Source organism: Petaurus breviceps, unplaced genomic scaffold, assembly GCF_028583685.1.
Source record: "Petaurus breviceps papuanus isolate PSGF00001 unplaced genomic scaffold, PetGlider_PUasm1.0 63, whole genome shotgun sequence".
Taxonomy (NCBI): Eukaryota; Metazoa; Chordata; class Mammalia; order Diprotodontia; family Petauridae; genus Petaurus; species Petaurus breviceps.
In genome coordinates, this window is record NW_027186418.1 from 654,851 (window position 1) to 676,338 (window position 21,488).

At 35.9% G+C, this 21,488-nt stretch overlaps 1 protein-coding gene and 1 pseudogene across 5 annotated transcripts in view; both read left to right on the forward strand.

Annotated features, from left to right (window-relative positions):
• The window catches only part of LOC138173633 (echinoderm microtubule-associated protein-like 1), a 316,387-nt gene that overhangs the window by 239,132 nt on the left and 55,767 nt on the right, over positions 1–21,488 (forward strand). For all 5 annotated transcript variants that reach the window (XM_069103676.1, XM_069103678.1, XM_069103677.1 and 2 more), the window contains 4 exons: positions 4,694–4,804; positions 5,941–6,036; positions 8,166–8,300; positions 12,109–12,208. In XM_069103676.1, the coding sequence (XP_068959777.1) occupies positions 4,694–4,804; positions 5,941–6,036; positions 8,166–8,300; positions 12,109–12,208 (442 nt within the window). The remainder of the gene's footprint in view (positions 1–4,693; positions 4,805–5,940; positions 6,037–8,165; positions 8,301–12,108; positions 12,209–21,488) is intronic.
• LOC138173636 (ribose-phosphate pyrophosphokinase 2 pseudogene) lies at positions 19,473–20,169 on the forward strand (annotated as a pseudogene).

The window sequence follows — 21,488 nt, forward strand, 5'->3', positions numbered from 1 at the left end:
CCTCTCCCTTTCCCCTTCTCCCAGTGCATCTCTTTTTCTCACTCCTTCACTTTCTTTTAGATCATTCCAACTTATTTGCCACATCTGTGCCCTTTCTCTATGTAGATTACTTCTAACTGCCTTAATAATAATAAAGTTCTTTGGAATTACTTATATTATCTTCCCCCATAGGAATGTAAACAGTCTCATTTTATTGAGTCTCATGATTAGTCTTTTGTGTTTGCCTTTTTATGCTTCTCTTGAGGTCTTGTGTTTGAATGTCAAATTTTCTATTCAGTTCTGATATTTTTATCAAGAGTGTTTGTTTGGAAATTCTCTATTTCATTAAATATACATTTTTCCCCTTGAAGGATTATACTCAGTTTTGCTGGGCAGGTTCTTTATGGTTATAATCCTAACTCTGCTTAGCCCTCTAGAATGTCATACTCCAAGCCATATGCTCCTGTAACATGAAAGATTCTAAATCTTGTGCGATCCAGACTGTGACTCCACAATATTTGAATGTTTTCTTTCTGGCTGCTTGCAATATTTTCTTCTTGATCTGGGAGCACTGGGATCTGGCTATAATATTCCTGGGAGTTTTCATTTTGGAATCTCAGGAAGTGATTGGTGGGTTCTTTGAATTTCTGTTTTACCCTCTGGATCTAAAATATTGGGTCAGTTTTCCTTGATAATTTCTTGAAATATGATATCTAGGCCCTTCTTTTTTTGATCACGACCTTCAAGTAGTCCAATAATTCTTTAATTATCTCTTCTTGATCTATTTTCAGGTAAGTTGTTTTTCTAATGTGATATTTCGTGTTTTCTTCTATTTTTTCAATCTTTTGACTTTATTTTTAATTGTTTCTGACGTTTCTCGTGGAGTCATTAGCTTCCAGTTGCCTAATTCTAATTTTTAAGAAATCATTTACTTCAGTGAGCCTTTGTACTTCTTTTCCCCATTTGACCAATTCTTTTCTTTATTTAATTTTTTCACCTTCTCCTGTAGTGTTCTGCTTTTTGAGGAGTTCTTTTCTTCATTAATTTTTGTGCCTCTTTTGCCATTATGCCAATTTTGAGGGTTTTTTTAAGATGTTATTTTCTTAAAGGATTTTTGTGCCTCTTTTGCCAGGCTGTCTCTTTTCATAATTTTCTTGCATCACTCTCCTTTCCTTTCCCAATTTTTCCTCTATCATGTTTATCAGTGTCTTTAACTCTTCCAGAAATTCTTTTTTGGGTTTGGGCCTAATTAGCATTTTCCTTTGAGGTTTTGCTTGTAGCTGTTTGCACGTTGTTGTCTTCTTCTTTGTGTCTTGGTCTTCCCTGCCACTGTAGTAGCTTATGGTCAAATTCCTTTTTTGGTGTTTTCTTAGTTTTCCAGTCTATTTCTTGACTTTGAACTTTACGTTAAAATTGGAGTCTGCTAACCTGGACTTGGGAAACACTGTTCCAAACTTCAGACTTTATTATACTACTATTTTCAGAGCCAGTGCTGGGGGTCTTAGAATCTTTTGGTGCTTCTAAGGTGGTGTGATCCAGGGAGAGGTGTGGTCACTGCTTTTCTGGTATCTACTCTGATCTTTATAAATGAAGGACCCCTGCTCCACTGCAGCCACAAGCATTAATGCACCTCTTGGCCCTGGAACTGTGACCAGGTCCCCTGCTCCCCTGTGATCAACCACAAGCAATCCTCTTCTCCCTTTAACTTCTACCCAGAACTTCATATGGGTAATAGAATTATTAGTCAGTGCTAGCAGCTAACACAAATCCCTTTCTAACCAGTTGGCTAACACCCTTACTGTCTCTGGACTGAGAGCCCCAGAAACTACTGCTGCTATTGCCACCTCCTATCTACCTTTGGTGCTGCTGCTGCATGTACTGTAGACTAACTCCCACCCCAGTATCACAGACCTTTCCTGCCAACCTCTTAACCTAGAAAAATGTATTACCCTGGCCTTTTGTTGGCTCTGCTGCTCCAGATTTCAATTTGAAGTGTTAGTTTAAAGTTGAGAATGTTGGGAGAATTTGGCTGCATTGCTGCCTCTAATCCACTATCTTGACTCCATCCTCTTCTCAGTCATTTTTGTTCCTTCCAATACAAAGATCTTGTCAGGAAAAAAAAAAGCAAAATAAGAGTTGAACAGCCTTTACTTTTTTCTTCATCACCCATTATCATCTTCCCATTTCCATTTTAGCAAAACCACCCTACCTCTTCTTTCATCCTCTTCTTTTTTTTTTAAAGCAATTGGGGTTAAGTAACTTGCTCAAGGTTACACGACCAGTTATTTCTGGGTGTGGTGCTGAGTATCTGAGCCCAGATTTGATCCAGGTCATCCCGACACTGGAGCTGGTGCTTTTACTCGCTGAGCCACCAGGCCGCCCCTTCATCCTCTTCTTTTGCTATTTATGGCAACAAGTCATGGAACATCAGTTTCTAATATATCTTGCAGGACGTCCAAAGGTCGATGGAAAGGTATATGGTGGGCATGAATAATCTGTAATACGTTACCATTGAAGATTTATTTATGTAAGAAAGGCAGCGTTAAAGATGTCATCAAAGAAATGTATGACTGGAACAGAAAATGAGTCAGTTGTATGGCAAGGATGAGGGATAATCAGTGGAGAGCCCACATGCTGCATTAGTAACCATATAGTAGCAAGACATCTACAGTAGGGGGCCTCTGGATGTTGGGAGCCTTGTAGAGAATTTACAGGACAACATGGACAGGGTAGCATAGGATGAGATAGTATTAAGGGGTTATAATTTGCATAGTTAGGGGCAGTGTTCAGATCAGTGATACCATATATTCATTAAAGTATCAAAATTATTGTGATTTTTTTCTCTTCCCTCCAATGTAGCTTAAAATATCTGTATTAAAACCAATAGGCTTTAATTTAAAAATGAATCTGAACAGAATTAAAGCTGTTTTGAGTGGTATTTATTTTTAGCTGGATGCTGTATTTGCAATATTAATTTCAGATAAAATTCTTAATATAAGGTTTCTATTTTTGTGGCTTACATATTACCTTGAGTCATATTAAACTCAATTTTGAAAGGTTTATAAAAACAGCATTTTCTTCCAGTAAGAATTTGAAAAAATAATTTAATTAAATGAAAAACAAAAAAAAATTTTGCTTCTATTGTTCCTTGGTGGCTTGCATTTCATATACCATGTACAGTGGAAATCAAATTCCTATGATGTCATAAGATCATGGAATCGTAGTTAGACCTGGAAGATCTAACTTAGAGGTCTCTAATTTAATTTATATGAGTCCACCTTCTACCAACAAAAATAAACCCCTCCATGTCTTAGTAAATGGTTTCATTAATATCCGTGGCCAGACTTCTAAAGGTGAGACCCTTCATTTTAATTGGTTGATCCTCAAGTGATTGATACAGACTTTCATCCAAACCATAATCAGAGATCTTTCAGTTTTCCCTAGAAAACTTTTTTTTTAAGGTAGAACCTAGCATTTTATTTAGATCTTCATTAAACTGTTGGAATTGAGAACCAGACATATGTAATAAACCTCCAAAAAATAGATCCTGAAAGGCACTTTCTGCTTAGGGCAGCAGGCATGGACTAGGCATGTAAACAAGCTGGCTTCTCTGTACCATACCAGCCAAATCAGCTTCCTCCATGGCCAGCTGCTCCAGCTCTGCCTTCCCTTCTGTCAATACCAGCCAGACCCCTTGTAAGTGTAACCCAAGGTTCTTCTGTAGGATACCTTGGCCTACCTGGGAATGCTGGAAACATGTCAAAGGAATCATGGTGTCAAGGATTTTTTTTTAAAGCTGCCCTCTGAGGTGATAGCTTCTCTGTACTCACGCCACACCCCAGAATACAATAAATAAGCAATTAGAAAATGTTCAAGTATGAAGGGATGTCCATCTCCTCCCCGCCAAAAGCATTGTTCTCTGAAGGAAGCTGGTTTCTCTGTATCTACACCAGCTGCTCAGAAAGCTCATTGGACCTAGTTTTGAAAATAAAACAAAGTTAAAAACCCTGGGAGGAATTCTTGTTTTCTCTGGCATAGTCTTCCTAAAAGCAGATTTACCTCTGTATCACAAGGATGCTAATATGGATAACCTGAAAAATAGCCAATTGGCTTAGTTCTAATCATAAACAGAATTTTGAATTTAATAATAATAATTTGCTTTGGGAATTTATAAGCACACAGGAATATTATGCATTTCATAAACATGATTGGGGATTGTGGTGATGAACCTTCACCATATTACTAACAATATGATGCTTAAGAGAATATAATACACATAAGATTTAATTTTCCTTGTCATTATTAATTTTAAGATTTTGTAATGCATATATGCAAATCACCTAAATTCTAATTCTGAATTCTAATAGCCAACAAAAATAGGCAGAGCAAATTTAAAACTTAGAGTTCACCTAAAATTAACTAGCATCATAGGATCATCAAATTTTAGAGTTAGAATTCATAAATTATACCACATAGCATTTTACTTGATAAAAAATAAATAGACCATATTTGGTGAATGCCTTGAAAAAAATAACAAGTGTTCAATTTGTCTTGTGTTCAAAATGCAGATTTATAATATTTTAATTAATCAACAGGCCAATTTATCATGGTTGACATTACTGCTCAAATGGTCTTTTAAATTCCTTCAACTTCCAAGAAAAGAACATAGACAAATCTGTCATAAATTGGCATCTCTACATTTTTGTTTTAACAGCATCTACCCCCACATGTACGCATCTGGGATTCTGTCACATTGAATACACTCCATGTCATTGGAATGGGATTTTTTGATCGGGCAGTCACCTGTATTGCTTTCTCTAAATCTGTAAGTATACAGGTACTTGAAATTGATCAGGTGTTTAACAATATGGCATATACTTAAATCTATGTATTCTTAAATATATTTGTATGTATTCTATGCTATAGTATGTGTTATTCAATACTAATTTGTTCCATACTATAGTATAGTTCCATAATATTCTATACTATTCTACATACTATAGTATGGATATATTTTATACTTTGCAGGTATGAATGTATTCTATACTATAGATCTTAGGATATGCCATACAGTTAAACATTCATGTGTAAATGTAAATATAGGCTTCATGCTTTTTAAGGAGGGCTGCTAATGTGTACTGGAAACCATCTTCCTTTGGGCACTGGCAATTCTTTAGCCATTTAAAACTGAAAAGGGCGGGGAGGGGGAGTGTTCAGCTAGGTGGCACAGTGAATAGAGCACCAGCCCTGAAGTCAGGAGGACCTGAGTTCAAACTCAGCCTCAGACACTTAACACTTACTAGCCATGTGACCTTGGTCAAGTTGCTTAACCCCAACTGCCCTCCAAAAAGGAAAAAAAGAGAGAGAGAGATTATGAAGTGTGCCTCCCCCGCCAAAAAAAAAGCAGAAATTTTGGGGGGAGCTAGGTGGCACAGTGAATAGAGAACTGGTTGTGCAGTCAGGAGGACCTGAGTTCAAATCCAGCCTCAGACACTTAACACTTGCTAGTTGTATGACCTTGGGCAAGTCACTTAACCCCAATTGCCCTGCCCTCCCCTCTCCAAAAAAGAAAAAGTAAAACTGAAAAGGTGCCTCGTAAATGGCTCTTCTCCTTTTCCCTCCTTTACTTTTATCATCCTAATTTTTTTTTTCCCTACTAGCACCCTTCTATCTAAGAAAGAAAGTACCAAAGACACTGGATAATGTGAATGCCATATTGGGCCAAATATAGGCAACATTCTTTCTCCAAGACTAGCTTGTTATAAAAGTCAAATTGTGGCCTGTATGAATATTATTTTTCAATACACTTTTCCGTGGTATAGCAACTTCATTTTACAGGTATGACCCCATATTCTCAAAATTAGTCATGATTTTAAGATTAGGAACATTTTTATTAAAAGGAAAGCATTCAACCTTTTTCATGTTTATTTAAACTTTCCTGTGATTACCTTTATTTTTCAGAATGGAGGAAGTAATCTTTGTGCAGTAGATGACTCCAATGACCATGTGCTTTCTGTGTGGGATTGGCAGAAAGAAGAAAAACTGGCAGATGTCAAGGTTTTTATCCCAAATCATTCGTTTGTGTGTACTAGGACATTATTTCTTATACATGGTGCCAACTTTGTCAGATCCCTTTTCCTTTAGAATTAAGCCCCTTCTTAACATTTCTATTTATGATAATAAGCTGTTTATTCTTCCAGACATTCAGATGAAATGTCATGGAGTCATTTTTGCTGCCTTTTTCTCCTTCCAAAAGCAGTTACTAAGTATTGTAAATTTTTCCTTCACAATATTCCTGAGAATCTCCCCTTCTTTCCTTTCCATTTATAACTATCTAGGAAGGTCATTGATAGGATAGAATACATGAAAGGGTCTTCAATATCTGGAAATACCTACTGGTTTGTCCTTCACCTGACTACAGCTTGCAGGATATATACGTAGCCTCTGTACTTTGCTCAAAAGTTATAACTGTCCTCTCTATTGATCTGAATATTACTTTTCCATCAATATACATCTCAATAAAGTTATTTCTAATGAAACTATTCCATAATAATTTTTACAAACTAAAATTTATAAATTATTTTTTATAATAATTGTGCAGTCTTTTATTTGATTATGTGTTCATTATATTGTTGTCTGGGTACTTAATATCTGTATATTTTATTTTTTCAATTTAATTATAAACTATTTGAAAGCAGGGATTAGGGCTTAATTACCCTTTCCTACCTTTTTTACTCCCATTGCCAGAGTACTGGGCAAACAAAAAGTATCCAATGATGATAATAGTTTTTCATTCTATGAATACTGATTTAGACAATTTTGTAATTTACTGCATTTGTTTGAGAGAACAATGGGATTTTTAAAATTAAATTCTGGTTATTAAATTTGCTTTTGGATAAGGCTTTTCCTTTCTTATTCCTCTTAAAGCTTTAAAAAGTTTGGGAAATGTGTAAATATTTTTAAAATAAGAATATTAAAGCAAAACTAAATCGCATTTTAAAAATATTTGCATGTTCATACAAAAGCGCAAATTTTGCTAAAATGTTTTGGATAAGCAGCATTTTTTTCCATTATCAATATAGGGAAGGGACAAAGAGAACATTCAAAATACTTGGATATCTAAATAATTTTTAAAAAAATTTGTTTCTAGCACTTATTAAATACAAAACTTGCTTTTGGATTATTTTTGATACTGAAAGAAAAGTTTGTTGCTTTTGATAGTGTAACCTAAGCTTTTTAGTTATAGCAAATATTTTATTTAGAAAACCTTTTTTTTAGTGTAGAGAAAGGAGGTAATCATTTACATTCCTTGCAGATCAGCACATAATGTAGACAAACAGGTCCTAAATTTAGAATGAGATCTGGTTCCAAATCCTGACTTGGCCACTTGCTAGTTGATCATTCATATGATCATAGGCAAATCATTTAATCTCTATGCTCCAGTTTCCTTTCCTGTGAAATTGAGATATTTGTGCTAACTACCTCACAGTTTTGTTGTGACAAGTGTTTATAAACATTAATGTAATATGTAAATGTGAACTATAGTTTACTCCGGGGGGGGGGGGAGAATATGTTCTAGACATGTGATTTCATCCCCCAGGGAAAGTACTCTAGAACATTCTGATACTCATGCAGATCAGCAGCTCATCTACAACTTAAATTGAATGTGATTCTTAAGTGCCTAATAAACCCAATGAAAACATTTAAATAAACTTACAAAAAGTAGAAAATTAGAGATGGAATATTTTTCCTTCCTAGAATATATTCTAAGTGACCCATTTTAACTGAAAAATATATTGTTATGGTTTTGTAGAATACCAAATCTAGAATAGAATTAGAAGGGATCTCAGAGCTTATCTATTTCAGCACGCACATTTTGTAAATGAGAAAACTGAGGAGCAGAGAAGTAAAAAGATCTTACCCAAATTTGATATAGGTAGTCAGGGAGAGTTTGAACCAAGGTTCTCTGGCTCCAAATCCAGTGTAGTTTTCCACTGTACCACATTGGCATCAATACATATTCTGATAACTTATGACATACATATTATATGATCAATTCAATTAAATAAGACAACAGAAAAAAAAGGATAATACCATTAATTGGTTGGCTTTGCATTCAAATTCTCTATTTCATATTTAGTATTTAATATGATTTGATGCATTCAATTTTTACATTTTTCTTAAAGTGTTCTAATGAAGCTGTATTTGCTGCTGATTTCCACCCCACGGATACCAATATTATCGTTACATGTGGAAAATCACATCTTTACTTTTGGACATTAGAAGGAAACTCCCTTATTAAAAAACAAGGATTATTTGAGGTAAGGCTAAATGACATTTTTTATTTTAATAAAATGAAATGTAGTGATTCAATGTTAAAGAAGTAATTAAGATCAGACTTACTATGTTTAACTTCTATTATAGCACGTAGCGTTCTGTTGGAATTTTATCTTTCCTGTCTAATATTTCTAAACAGGCATTTCAAACTCAGCACCCCCAAAATAGAACTCATTCTCTTTTTCTCAAACCCACATTTCTTCTGAAATACCTATTGCTGTCAGTGGCATCTCTGTCCTTATAGTCATCTAGGTTTGCTTTTACATGTCTGATCAGTTGTCAGATCTTGTCCTTCTGTTTCCACAATGCCTCTCATTCACATCCCGTCATCACCAGTCACTTCTCTATGACCCTAGTACAGGCCTTCATCTGCTCTCACCTGGAATATTCAGTGGTCTTTGGTTTCTCTGCCTCAAGCCTCACTCCACATTATCCACATAGCTACCAAATTGATTTTACTAAAACATAGTTCTGTCCATGTCACCTTTCCTCCCCAACTCAATAAACTCCAGTGGTTTCCTATTCCCTCTAACATCAAATATAAACTGTTCCTTTTGCTGTTTAAAGCTCTTTACAACCTAGACCTTTCCTACCTTTCTGAAATTTTTACATATTACTGTACAGTTTCTTCAATCTGGCTCTGCTGGATTGTTATGTATTGGGCCTCCTTGTTATTTATTCCCTACACAGGAAGTTCCATCACCCTTTCCCTTCCTTTGTAGTAACCGTCCCTTATGTCTGGGATGCACTCTTTTTTTACCCCTACCTCTCAGAATCCCTGCTTTCTTAAAAGGCTTAGCTTAGACAGCATTTTCTACACAAAGACTTTCCTAGTCCTGCCTCCCAGTGGCAAAAGCACTCCCTCCCCAACTAACTTTTTGTTCATTGTGTGTATATAGGTGTAGACACAAGTGTGTGTGTACGTGTGTATATGTATATATGTATATATCTGTACATACATACACATTCATGTGTATGTGTACTTATATGTACATGTGTACATTTACTATATACACATAGATACCACTACACTTTCCCCCATTCTCTCCAGTGTAGGCTCCTGGAAGGCAGAGACTTTTTCACTTTTATCCCTTTATTCCTAGTGCTTAATATAATGCCTAACAAATAGTAGATACTTAGGTTGATTGATTGATTGTGTCTGTACTAAGCTAATAAGTCAGTTCTGATCTCCAAGAATCAATTATTTGACCTTTTCTAAATAGTGTATTTGAGATTTTCATTAGTCCTACCACACTTTGGATTTAAAGAGAGGGAAGTTCTAACTTGCTTTTCTATGTACAGGTAATATGATTACTAGTGAAGAAAAGGAAGTGATTTTGAACCCCAGTGTGGGGCAGCGAGGACCAGAGGCCTAGGAGAATGATATATTGTAGGTGATTACACTAGTATATTAAATAAGAAGCCCTGTAAAATTTCATGAACTAATACATTTTCTTATGTATCTTTTTAGTGCTTTGAAATATAATCTTTCATATCTCTACCTGTTGAAATACTTTTCCTTTAAGGCCCAGTGTATACATCTCTTCCTCCATGAAGCCTTCCCTGATCTGCCCCTATACCTGCTAAAAGTCATTTCCCCTTTTCAGATTTTTTTAGAGCATATTATCTTGATATCTCCTTTGCCCCTTCACTTTACCGTTTATCATACTTCTCTGTGTACATATGCTTTAAGAACAAGACTGTGTTACTATCCCTGGTAGAGTGTCATGTGTATATTAGGCACTGAAAAACATTTGCTTAATGTAACTGAGAAAAATAAAACAAAAATTATTAGTAAAAATTAAGTATAAACCAAGTGTTAAATGATGACACTTTCAAAAAGAAATTTGAATATAAGTCAAATACATCTTAAAGATTTTCTTAGCTCTGTTTGGAAGTCTGAATATAAATATACTTTCTTATTTTAAGGAGTTGCTTCTGGTGGTATTTGCTAAATCAACTCCTTGTTTGTTATTGATTTAATAATAAATACTTTAGAATTAGGGTTTTCTACCTCTGACTCATTCCCAGATATATTCCAGTGATGTATAAATTTAAATTTGAAGTGATAAACTCATGGGTGGCTTTTCCTAAACAGATTAAAATGTAATTGGGAAATGTTTAATCAAATAAATAAAAATATAATACAATATATGTAATGTTAATTTGTAGTTTTCAAAATAAATATGCAGCTATTTTTATTTTATTTTTGTCACTACTGGTTTAGATGACTGGCAAATGTTGGGATATCATGGAGGGTTACTAAGAAAAAATATTCTAGAAACTTGTTTCTTTGGGGTTTTATTGAGTTGGTTCTGGAGAGGAGAGGCAGGGGTAGTAAGGTGGGGTAGAGGACAGAAAAGAATAGAGTGAAAAAGACTGAGGCAAAGCTCAGCGGAATGTCTCAGATCTAATCACCCATTACCAAAGATCCATTAATGAAGGAGGAAAAAGTAAAGAACAAGCATAGTAAGGAAAGTGATGTGGGGACCCGTGTACAAAAACATCAGGGGGAAAATGTCTTTCTTTCTATGCTAGTCTTGTTCTCTTCTTCCATTCTTTTAAGGAGTTAAAAAATGTGTAGTGGTGTTTGCTTTTAGACTGTGCCCTGCAATTCCCTTCAATTTCTCTCCTTCACAGAAAAGTCAATACCTTCATTAGGTTACTTATAATATATTAACTACTGTAGTGTGAAGAATATCAGGTTATAACCTATATTATAGGCAAATTATAAGTATACAGCAGAGAGTCCAATATTATCCATGTTAAGTAGTGTCTTAAATAAGACAATAAAGTTAAATAAGAGTTTATGTTTCTATGTTCCAGCTTCTCAAATTCAGTTAGAAAACCAGCTCAGATCCTTCACTGGGAATTTGTTTCTTCTTTCTCATTTTACCTAACTTCTGTCATCAACTTGGGATGTTCCCTTTCAACTTGTAGAATATTAAGAAATAAAGATTCTTTCTGACTATGATTTCCAGGAATAAAGATGTCTCTTCCCATTCATATGTTTCCTGAGTGTTCAGACTAACTTAACTTCCTCCAAAACTATTCTTTAAAGTCCTGTTCTGATTGTCCCAATTCTCTCCAGAGGTCATCTATCCTATTTAGATTTCTTCATTTCACTACTTCGTCTTTCTTAAATTATTTTGTTCTTTTTAAATATTCTCTTCCTACCTAATTCAATACTTACTTGTTTGTTCCCTTATTTTCCTAAAATTGTTTGTTTGATTGTTTCTTGTGTCAGTTTAGCTCTTACATTTCAAACTGACACTTGCAAGTACAGGCAGAAGTGATGCTATAATGATACCTATGCAGGAGAACAGTACAATACAAATAAAAATCGCTTTTAAAAAGTACTTTAGGGGCGGCCAGGTGGCTCAGCGAGTAAGAGCACCAGCTCCAGTGTCGGGATGACCTGGATCAAATCCGGGCTCAGATACTCAGCACCACACCCAGAAATAACTGGCCATGTAACCTTGAGCAAGTTACTTAACCCCGATTGCTTAAAAAAAAAAGTACTTTAGTAGTTATTTAAGAGTTTGTAATTGCACTGGTATAAATTATCCCCCTATCCCACCCAGAGTAAAATCCTTTTATAATATAGTTTCTGGTCTTTTAGGTCATTTTAGCCAAAAAACCTCTATCACCTTATAGTCAACCTGGTAATATACATATAATTTGTTAATGTGAGTTTCACAAAAATTACCTAACAGTGATTTCATTTTGAGATTAATAACATACTAAAAGACAATCTCTTAATTTAAAATATATGCTTATATCACTCTATAGAAACAAGAGAAGCCAAAGTTTGTCCTTTGTGTGACTTTCTCTGAAAATGGTGATACCATTACTGGAGATTCAAGTGGCAACATCTTAGTTTGGGGAAAAGGTAAGAGAAATTATCTTTTTTGAGAGAAGGAATATTGTCTTGATACTTTAAAAAGTAGTAATGTTATTAATACAGTGAATTTTAGGAAGTATTCTTACAAAGTTCAGGTTGATATTAGTGAAGATTTGTGTGAAATTTAATATATTTGTAGTCAAATGCCAAATTAAATTGGGGAATTAAAAAGCACTGGGAGGCAGTATAACATAATGGATAGAGAGTTAACCTTGAAGCCAAACAAACCTGAGTTCAAATTTTGCAGGTAAAACAGACTGGCTCATTACTCTACTAAAGGTTAGCAGACTAGTTACGTAACTAGTGCCAACACAGCCCTGGCCACAGCAAACCAGAAGTAGACTTTGGGAGTGATTGAACCAGCAGTGGCAGTGGCAGTGGCAGAGGCAGAGGCTACTTCTGGAGCTCTCAACCCACAGACAGTAAGAGGGTCAACCAACTCATCAGAAGGAGATGACAGGGATCTTTTTGCTAGCACTGAGGCAGGACTCTGTTGCTTTGCCCATATTCAGATCAGAGTCGTAGTCTGGGGTGACAGTCCCAGGGTGAGGAGGAGCAGTAGCATAGCAGAACTTGTAGCCACAATGGAGGGGAGACACAGTTCCAGAATAGAAAAGGGTGCTTCGGACCAGAAGAGTAGTTAGCACCTCTCCTTACATCATACCACATAGAAAGAACTGAAAACTTTCAGGACCCTAGAAGTACCTCTGAAAACAGCTATACAAAACTCCTGTAGCTTGGGACAGTTCACCCTCCATACTGGAAGCAGAGCACTATTATAACAAAGAGTTAAAATTCGAGTAATATGTTGGTGGAATGATCAAACAATGGAAAAAAAAAACTCTGACTATGGAAAGTTGTTATGGTGACAAGGAAGATCAAAATACACTCAGAAGAAAATAAAGTCAAAGTTCCTTCATCAAAAGACTCCAAGAAAAACATAAATTGGTCTCAGGCCATAGAAGAACTCAAAAAGGATTTTGAAAATTAAGTAAGAGGGGAAAAGGAAAAATTGGGAATAGAAATGAGAGTGATGTAAGAAAATAATTAAAAATGAATCAACAGCTTGCTAAAGGAGACACACACACACAAATAATTTTTTAAAAAACCTTAAAAATAGACTAGAAATCAGCAAAAAAAAAATTCCTTAAAAATTGGCCAAATGTAAAAGGAGGTCTAAAAGCTCACTGAAAATAATTCCTTAATAATTAGAATGGAAGCTAATGACTTTCTGAGAACTCAAGAAACAATAAAACAAAACCAAAACACTGAAAAAATAGAAGACAGTGTGAAATGTCTCATTGGAAAAACTACTGACCTAGAAAATAGATCCAGGAGAGATAATTTTAAAAATTTTGGACTACCTGAAATCATAATCAAAAAAGAGCCTAGACATCATTTTTCAAGGAGTTATCAAGGAAAACTGCCCTAATATCTTAGCTCAGAGGGTAAAATAGAAATTGAAAGAATCCCATTGATCACCTCCTGAAAGAGATCCCAAAATGAAAACTGTCATGAATATTATAGTCAAATTCCAGAGTTCCCAGGAGAAATTATTACAAGTAGCCAGAAAGAAACAATTCAAGTATTGTGGAGCCACAGTCAGGATAATACAAGATTTAGCACCTTCTACGTTAAAGGATCAGAGGACTTGGAATATGATATTCTGGGGGGGGGCGGGGGGAGCAAAGGAGGTAAGATAAAAACCAAGAATCACTTACCCAGCAAAACTGAGTATAATCCTTCAGGGGAAAAAATGTATATATTAAGTGAAGTAGACAACTTTCCAGCATTTTTTTTTTTTGCTTTTTGGAGGGCAATTGGGGTTAAATGACTTGCCCAAAGTCACACGTCTGGCAAGTGTGTCAGGTGTCTGAGGTCGCATTTGAACTCATCCTCCAGACTCCAGGGCAGGTGCTCCATTCACTGCGCCACCTAGCCGTCCCCAACTTTCCAGCATTCTTGATGAAAAAACCAGAGCTGAATAGAAAATTTGACTCAAGAGAAGCATAAAAAGGTAAACAGGAAAGGGAAATCAGAAGGGATTTAATAAGTTTACTGTTTCTGTTTATTCCTACATGGGAAAATGATATTTGTAACTCATAAGACCTTTCTCATTATTAAAGTAGTTAGGAGTATATATAGACAGAGGACACAGGTGTGAGTTGAATATGAAGGTATGATATCTAAAAAAAAATAAAATTAAGGAGCGATAGAGGAATGTAGTGGGAGAAAGAGAGAGGGAGAGGTAGAATGGAGTAAATTTTCTCATATAAAAGAGTCAAGAAAAGCCTTTACAGTGGAGGAGGAGAAGGGGAAAGTGAGAGGGAGTGAGTAAACCTTACTTTCGGTTCAAAGAGGGAATAAATGCAGTTGGGGATAGAATTCCATCTTACCCAACAGGAAAGTAGGAGGGGAAGGGGATAGAAGAAGGGAGGAAATGATAGAAGGGAGGGCAAATTAGGGGAGGGGGCAATCAGAAGCAAAGCACTTTTGAGGAGAGACAGGGTGAAAAGAGAGAATAGAATAAATAGAAGGGGGAATGGGGTGGAGGGAAATACAGTTAACAATAGTAATTGTGAAAAAAAATTTGAAGCAAGTTTCTATGATAAAAGCCTCATTTTTCAAACATATAGAAAACAGTCAGATTTATAAATTTAAAGGCCATTCCCCAAATAATAAATGATCAAAAGATATGATCGGTTTTCAGATGCTTCAATGAAAGCTATCTATAGCCATATGAAAAAATACCCTAACTCCCTATTGATTGGAGAAATGCAAATTAAAGCAATTCTGAAGGACCACCTCACACCTATTGGATTGACTTTGGCCATAGTTTCAAATTGCTCAACAGAATTGTTGAATCAATTCGTAACTCCACCAACAGTACATTAATGTCTCATTTTCCCCACTTCCCCTCCAACATTTGTCATTTACCTTTTCTGTCCTGTTAGCCAATGCAATAGGCAATACTCTTTGACCTAGAAATACCACTAGTAGGTCTATATCCCAAAAGAGGTAAAAAAAAAAAAAGGCAAAGGACATATATATAATATGCAAAAATATTTATAGCAGTGAATGACTAAGTTATTCTCACAATACAACAATCCAAGTCAACTCTGAAGGACTTATGATAAAAAATGCTATCCATCCCCAGATAAAGAGCTGATCATATCTGAATACACATTGAAGCATACTTTTTTTTACTTTCTTAGGGTTTTTTTGAGTTTTTTGTCTATGTTTTCTTTCACAGTGTGACTATTATGGAAGTGGAATTTTAGGAAGTATTACTACACATGTATAACCTATATCAAATTTGCTTGCCTTCTCAATGGGGGAGGGGGCTTAGAGAAGGAGGAAGGGAGAGAATTTAGAACTCAAAGTTTTAAAAACAAATGTTAAAAATTGTTTTTACATGTAACTGGGGGAAAATAAAATTTTAAAAATTAGTAATTTTTTTTAAAAGAATAGTTTCTACACAGGGAGTTCCCTATACCAGAGACAATTAGTGTTGCAGTAGATTCAGATAGGAAGACTTGAGTTAAAATTTGACCTCGGATAATCACTAGTGTGTCACACTTAGTGCAAGCTACCTAACCTTTGTTTGTTTCAGTTTCCTCAACTATAAAATGGGGATAATAACAGCACTTGTTTTTCAGGCTTATTTTGAGGATCAAAGAAAATAATACTTGTAAATGTGCTCAGCATGGTGCCTAAGAAATAGTAGGTGCTATGTAAATGTTTATTCCGTTCCATTTCCCACCACTTCTTCCCCACCAAAGATATCACAGATCTGGACCAAATAGAAATCTTAAAATATTTACTCAAAAATTCCAGTGAAACTATAAAGAAATAAATTTTTTAAATCTACAGTTACATAGTTATTCAATTCAGTGAACATTTAATGAACACCTACTGTGTGAAGTGTACAGTTATCAAATTTATATTGCAGGAATTCTTAGAATTACATATTCAAACCATAATAAAGATGATATGAGATAAATTCTTTGATATATCCTTACTTTGATACCTGTGTTCAGATCATAACCCATCAGTGCCTACCTATCCTTTGCAGCCCTACTCTATCCTCCTGTAAATTTTTTTTGGTTGTTTTTTTAAGTGACTTGCCCAAGGTCACACAGCTAGTTTTTTGTATTGTGTCCGAGGTCAAACTTGAACCCAGGTCCTCCTGACTCCAGGGCCAGTGCTCTATTCACTGTGCCACCTAGCCACCCCTCCTCCTGTAAATTCTACCCTGGAGAACCACCCAACATTCTAGACGGCCTTCCTCTTGATCTCTTAACATTGTATAGATACCAATGAAATACATGAGCTATATATAATTTATCCCTCCTCACTTCCTGACAAATTCATCTCTTTTTCTTGTCATACATCTCTCTATTGATCTCCTTTATGCCACTTCTGCAAAATATTATATTAAAATATTATAGCCTGCTTGAACCCAACATGTGCTACTCATTTAGTGGATCCTCAACTTTAATTATGGAGTGACTGCTATTCCATGATTTGTAGACATGTAAAATCAGAGTATTATTGCTAATTTTAAAAAATACAGGCTTTTGTTTAAGGAAAAAGTTTGGAATAATTAAAAGTACTTTGTGTTTTCCTCCAATCAATCCAGTTCACACTTTTGTATTTATCATATGCCATGTCTTTCTGTGATGTGTATACTGATGGTCCATCTAAATGCATATCACAATCTGGGTAATGGGCTTTCTTCATTGGTTTTTCCTATGTGACCACTTAGTCCAAACTCATGAAATATAATGAATCTCATTTAGGAGACTGTAATGTTCTAGGACTTGATGCATTTACCATGGTGTCATCGAGAAACAGGAGCATCTGGAAAACTTCACCATCTAGAGGGAGTTCTTCTACTTGGACTCTGCACAAGACACCCTCTGTGATCTGACAAACAGTTTTAATAAGCATATGTCTCCCTGTTTGATACTTTGATTCATATTAATAATCAGAGGGATCCTTGAACAAAGTTCTCTGCTTTTGCATCTTTCAAAGAATCTTTTGTGATTTTTGATTTATCAACAGAAAATCTGTTAGAAGAGAAACATTTTTGCCATATGAAATCGAATGTTTTTTATAATCATCAAACAATAATCACAGTGGAATCTTGTATTCTCTAGATTCTTCATTCAGTTGTATGATATAGATTTTGGGGGACTGGGACATTAGAATCTATGTATGCTTACTCCATTGTCATCAAGGAGAAAAATGTTACAAAAATCTTTTCTATTTTTATGTTTGTTACATTCCTTCCAGTTTCATCCTTAAAAGCCCCAATATGATTGCAATATGATTGTGGTAAGTTGGGTCTCTTACACAGCTTTTGGTACACTAATTTTTTCCTTCTACTTCTTGCTGTTTTATGAAGTAAAACTACTCAAAAAATCTTCAACTCTTCTGTAAGATTTTATTTAGTTTTTCTTACTTAAAAAAAATCTTATTGGCACAGTGAATAGAGCACCGGCCCTGGAGTCAGGAGGACCTGAGTTCAAATTTGGCCTCAAACACTTAACACAAAAACTACCCATGTGACCTTGGGCAAGTGACTTAACCCCAATTGCCCTCCAAAAAGCAAAAAAAAAAAAAAAAGTCTTATTAATGCCTGTTGTTTTTGCTTCACAGTCACTTTTGACTAGATCTTCCTTGCCTCCAGCACATATTTTCCTCTCAGTGAGGCCTCTCTGGTAACAAACAAAAACGGTTAAAAACCATCCTGTGCAATGGCCTTTCCTGTTGTTATAGACTACACACTATCCTCAGGCCTATATATCACAAATATTTTCTTCCAGAAAAAAGTTGGGAGGTGCTAGATATAGCAGGTATTACATAATACCATGAAAAAATTAAATGGCTTGTGTTTTTAAGATATAGTTCAGGCTTCATCACTTGCCTGGACTGTTGTAATAGCCCAATAAATGATCCCCCTGCTTCCAGGTTCTTGCCTCTCTAATCCTTCTCAACACAGATGCCAAATTATTCCTCCTAAAGCATAGATGTGAGCACATTAGTTCATTGTTCAAAAATCTTCAATGGCCCTCCACTGTTTCTAGCATCAAATACATTTTCTCCACCATGGCATTTAAAGCACTCTATTGCATGACTTCAGTCAACTTTTCTAAACTAATTTCATATTACTTCCTGTTACAAACTCTACATTCCAGCCACACTGACTTACTAGCTTTTATTGAACTTGGCATTCCATTTATTGTCTCTGTAAAGGCTGTCCTGAATCCCTTGAATGCTCTGTCTCCTCACCCTTTTCAGAATCCCTAGTTTTCTTCAAAGGTCAGCTCAAGTATCACCTCCTACTCAAAATAATGTAGTTTTATTATCCTTATTGTTAATGCCCTCTCCCTTCTCATTACTTCGTGTTTATTTATCTATACATGTTGTATCCCCACAGGAAAGGGTAGGCTTTCAGAGGATAGAGACTTTTTCATTTTTTGTCTTTGTATCTTTAACACTAAAAACATTGTATTGCACACAGTAGGTATTCGATTAATATTTGTTTAATTCAATTAAATTATTAGGTACCTAGGTTGTAAGGCAATGGTAATGCTAAGAATAGAAGAAGATGGCGAGGGGAAAAAAAAGCAAACTTGATCTGTTTGACATTTTAACCTAGGCCGTTCCCTTCCTCTCTTCACTTCCCAGAGAGTACTCTGAAAATTAGCTCCTTCCTTCAGAAGATGATACCTAAGAAAGCAAAAAAAACCCATGAACTCCATCTTTATCCCCTTTTTATCATTTCTCATGGAGTAAAATGTAGAGGAGTTATTGATTCATGGGAACTGAGTTACCACATGACTTACAGGCCATCTACTTTAACCCTCAGCTACAGGTAGATTTCATTTGTTTTCTTGAAGTTCCCTGGGTCTCCCATCTCCTCCCACCCTGGCTCCCACCACCAGCAGAAACAGCAGCCGCTGTTGGCTCTGCCGCCCCCCTGCCAAACACCCACCATACCCAACATCATGCTGTTCAGCGGCAGCTCACACCAGGACCTTTTCCAGAAAGTGGCGGACAGGCTAGGGCTGGAACTGGGCAAGGTGGTCACCAAGAAATTGAGTAACCAGGAGACCAGTGTAGAAATTTGTGAAAGTGTGAGAGGAGAAGATGTTTACATCATCCAGAGTGGCTGTGGGGAAATTGATAACTTGATGGAACTTCTCATTATAATCAATGCTTGCAAGATTGCATCATCATCCAGGGTAACTGCAGTGATCCGTGTTTTCCATATGCGCGACAAGATAAAAAAGACAAGAGTCATGCTCCAATTTCTGCAAAATTTGTGGCTAATATGCTTTCAGTGGCCAGGGCTGATCACATCATCATGATGGATCTCCATGCTTCTCAGATACAGGGGTTTTTTGATATTCCATTGGATAACTTGTATGTAGAACCTGCAGTCTTGTAATGGATTCAAGAAAATATTTCAGAATGGAGGAATTATATCATTGTGTGCCCAGATGTTGGTGGAGCTAAAAGAGTGACATCAATTGCTGACACACTCAATGTGGAGTTTGCTTTGATTCACAAAGAAGGCAAATGAGGTAGACAGGATGGTTTTGGTCGGCAATGTGAAGGATCGTGTGGCCATCCTTGTGGATGACATGGCAGATACATGTGGCACGATATGCCATGCTGCAGATAAATTACTTTCTGCTGGAGCCACCAAAGTTTATGATATTTTGACTCATGGGATATTCTCTGGACCAGCTATTTCCAGGATTAATAATGCTGCATTTGAGGCTGTGGTGGTCACAAATACAATTCCACAGGAGGACAAAATGAAGCACTGCTCTAAAATCCAGGCTATTGACATTTCAATGATATTGACTGAAGCAATACGGAGAACACACAATGGTGAATCTGTGTCTTATTTGTTCAGTCATGTTCCACTATAACTCCAGATTATGGTTTTTCTGCAGGCTGAGTACAAGTCTATTTTTGTTTTAGTTATTGGGACTCAACAGTATGATAATTAATGTTTATTAAAACTTCATTTGTGTGTGTGTAGCAGCAAGCACCCCAGCGTCCCTAGGTTGGCTGCCCATACAGGTTCTTGGATCTGCTTTGTTAAAGGAAAGCAACTCAAAATGGGTTAACAAGCTTACTTTAATCAGTCAAATATGTATCATTTACCTAGTTTAGGGAGAAAAGGTCAGCACCCTGAACTTCAGAATATACAGACAGAATAATCAAGACAGAAACAGATCAAGTAGACAGATTTCCAAACTGTCCAACCATTACATCCATACCCAGTCAACATCTGGGTTTTTCAAAGCCGAGGCTCAACAACGGCTTCCCTGAATCCAGATCAAATCACAGAACACTTCTCAAAGTGAGCCCCAAAACAAGGCCTCACATCAGAGCTTATATAGCCTTCTCCAGGCTCAGAGAATGTAACAACCTTTTGGACCCACTGGCCAATCAAAAAGTATCTACTGAAAAACAAGCCTCCTACCCCAGGCTCCAGGTGCACTTTAACCTAGGGGCAGGGAAGATCTTTAAATTTACATTCCCATTACAGTGTGAATTGAGATTCCTTTTTCCCTCTCCAACCTTTCCAGCCTTCTTAACCTTTCCTTCCCGTTACCCTCCCCCCTTTTTTTTTCTTTTTTAGTGAATTGGCTTGTATGGGAAATGTCTGCATTTTGCTTTGGTCTGGCAGATAACTTTTTCCTGTACTCTTACATTACATTGGAGGTGCAATTGTAAGAGTGTAATTACATTTCAGAAGTTTTTGAATTTTATGTATCTGGGTTCATCAAAGGTAACCCTGTTTTAAAGCATTTCATGTATTTTATTTAATAAAAATGCCTATGCACACTTGGGTAAAACCCCTGCTATATAGAATTAGACCTTTATTTCAGAATAAACATTATTTTAAAGAATTGTAGGATACCTTGAATGCTGACTTTTTTGTTAGTTGGAGTTCAAATTGATTTCTTGAACTTTACCTAGTTTAAACAAAGTTTTTATCAGCTTAATGATAAAAGGTATATAATGATAAATGTAAGTTACAGTGAATTCCTGTGCTGTAATAGTGTGTACAACAGTTTGATACTCCAGAATAAAGATTAAATAATTATTGTAAATGGTCAAATGTATCACATTAAATTGACCAATTTGCTGATAGAAATTTGTAGACAAATCAGTTAAGGACAATGTAGTATAAATTAATGTAGTTTTATGTATCACATTTAAGTTGACTGTCATATTG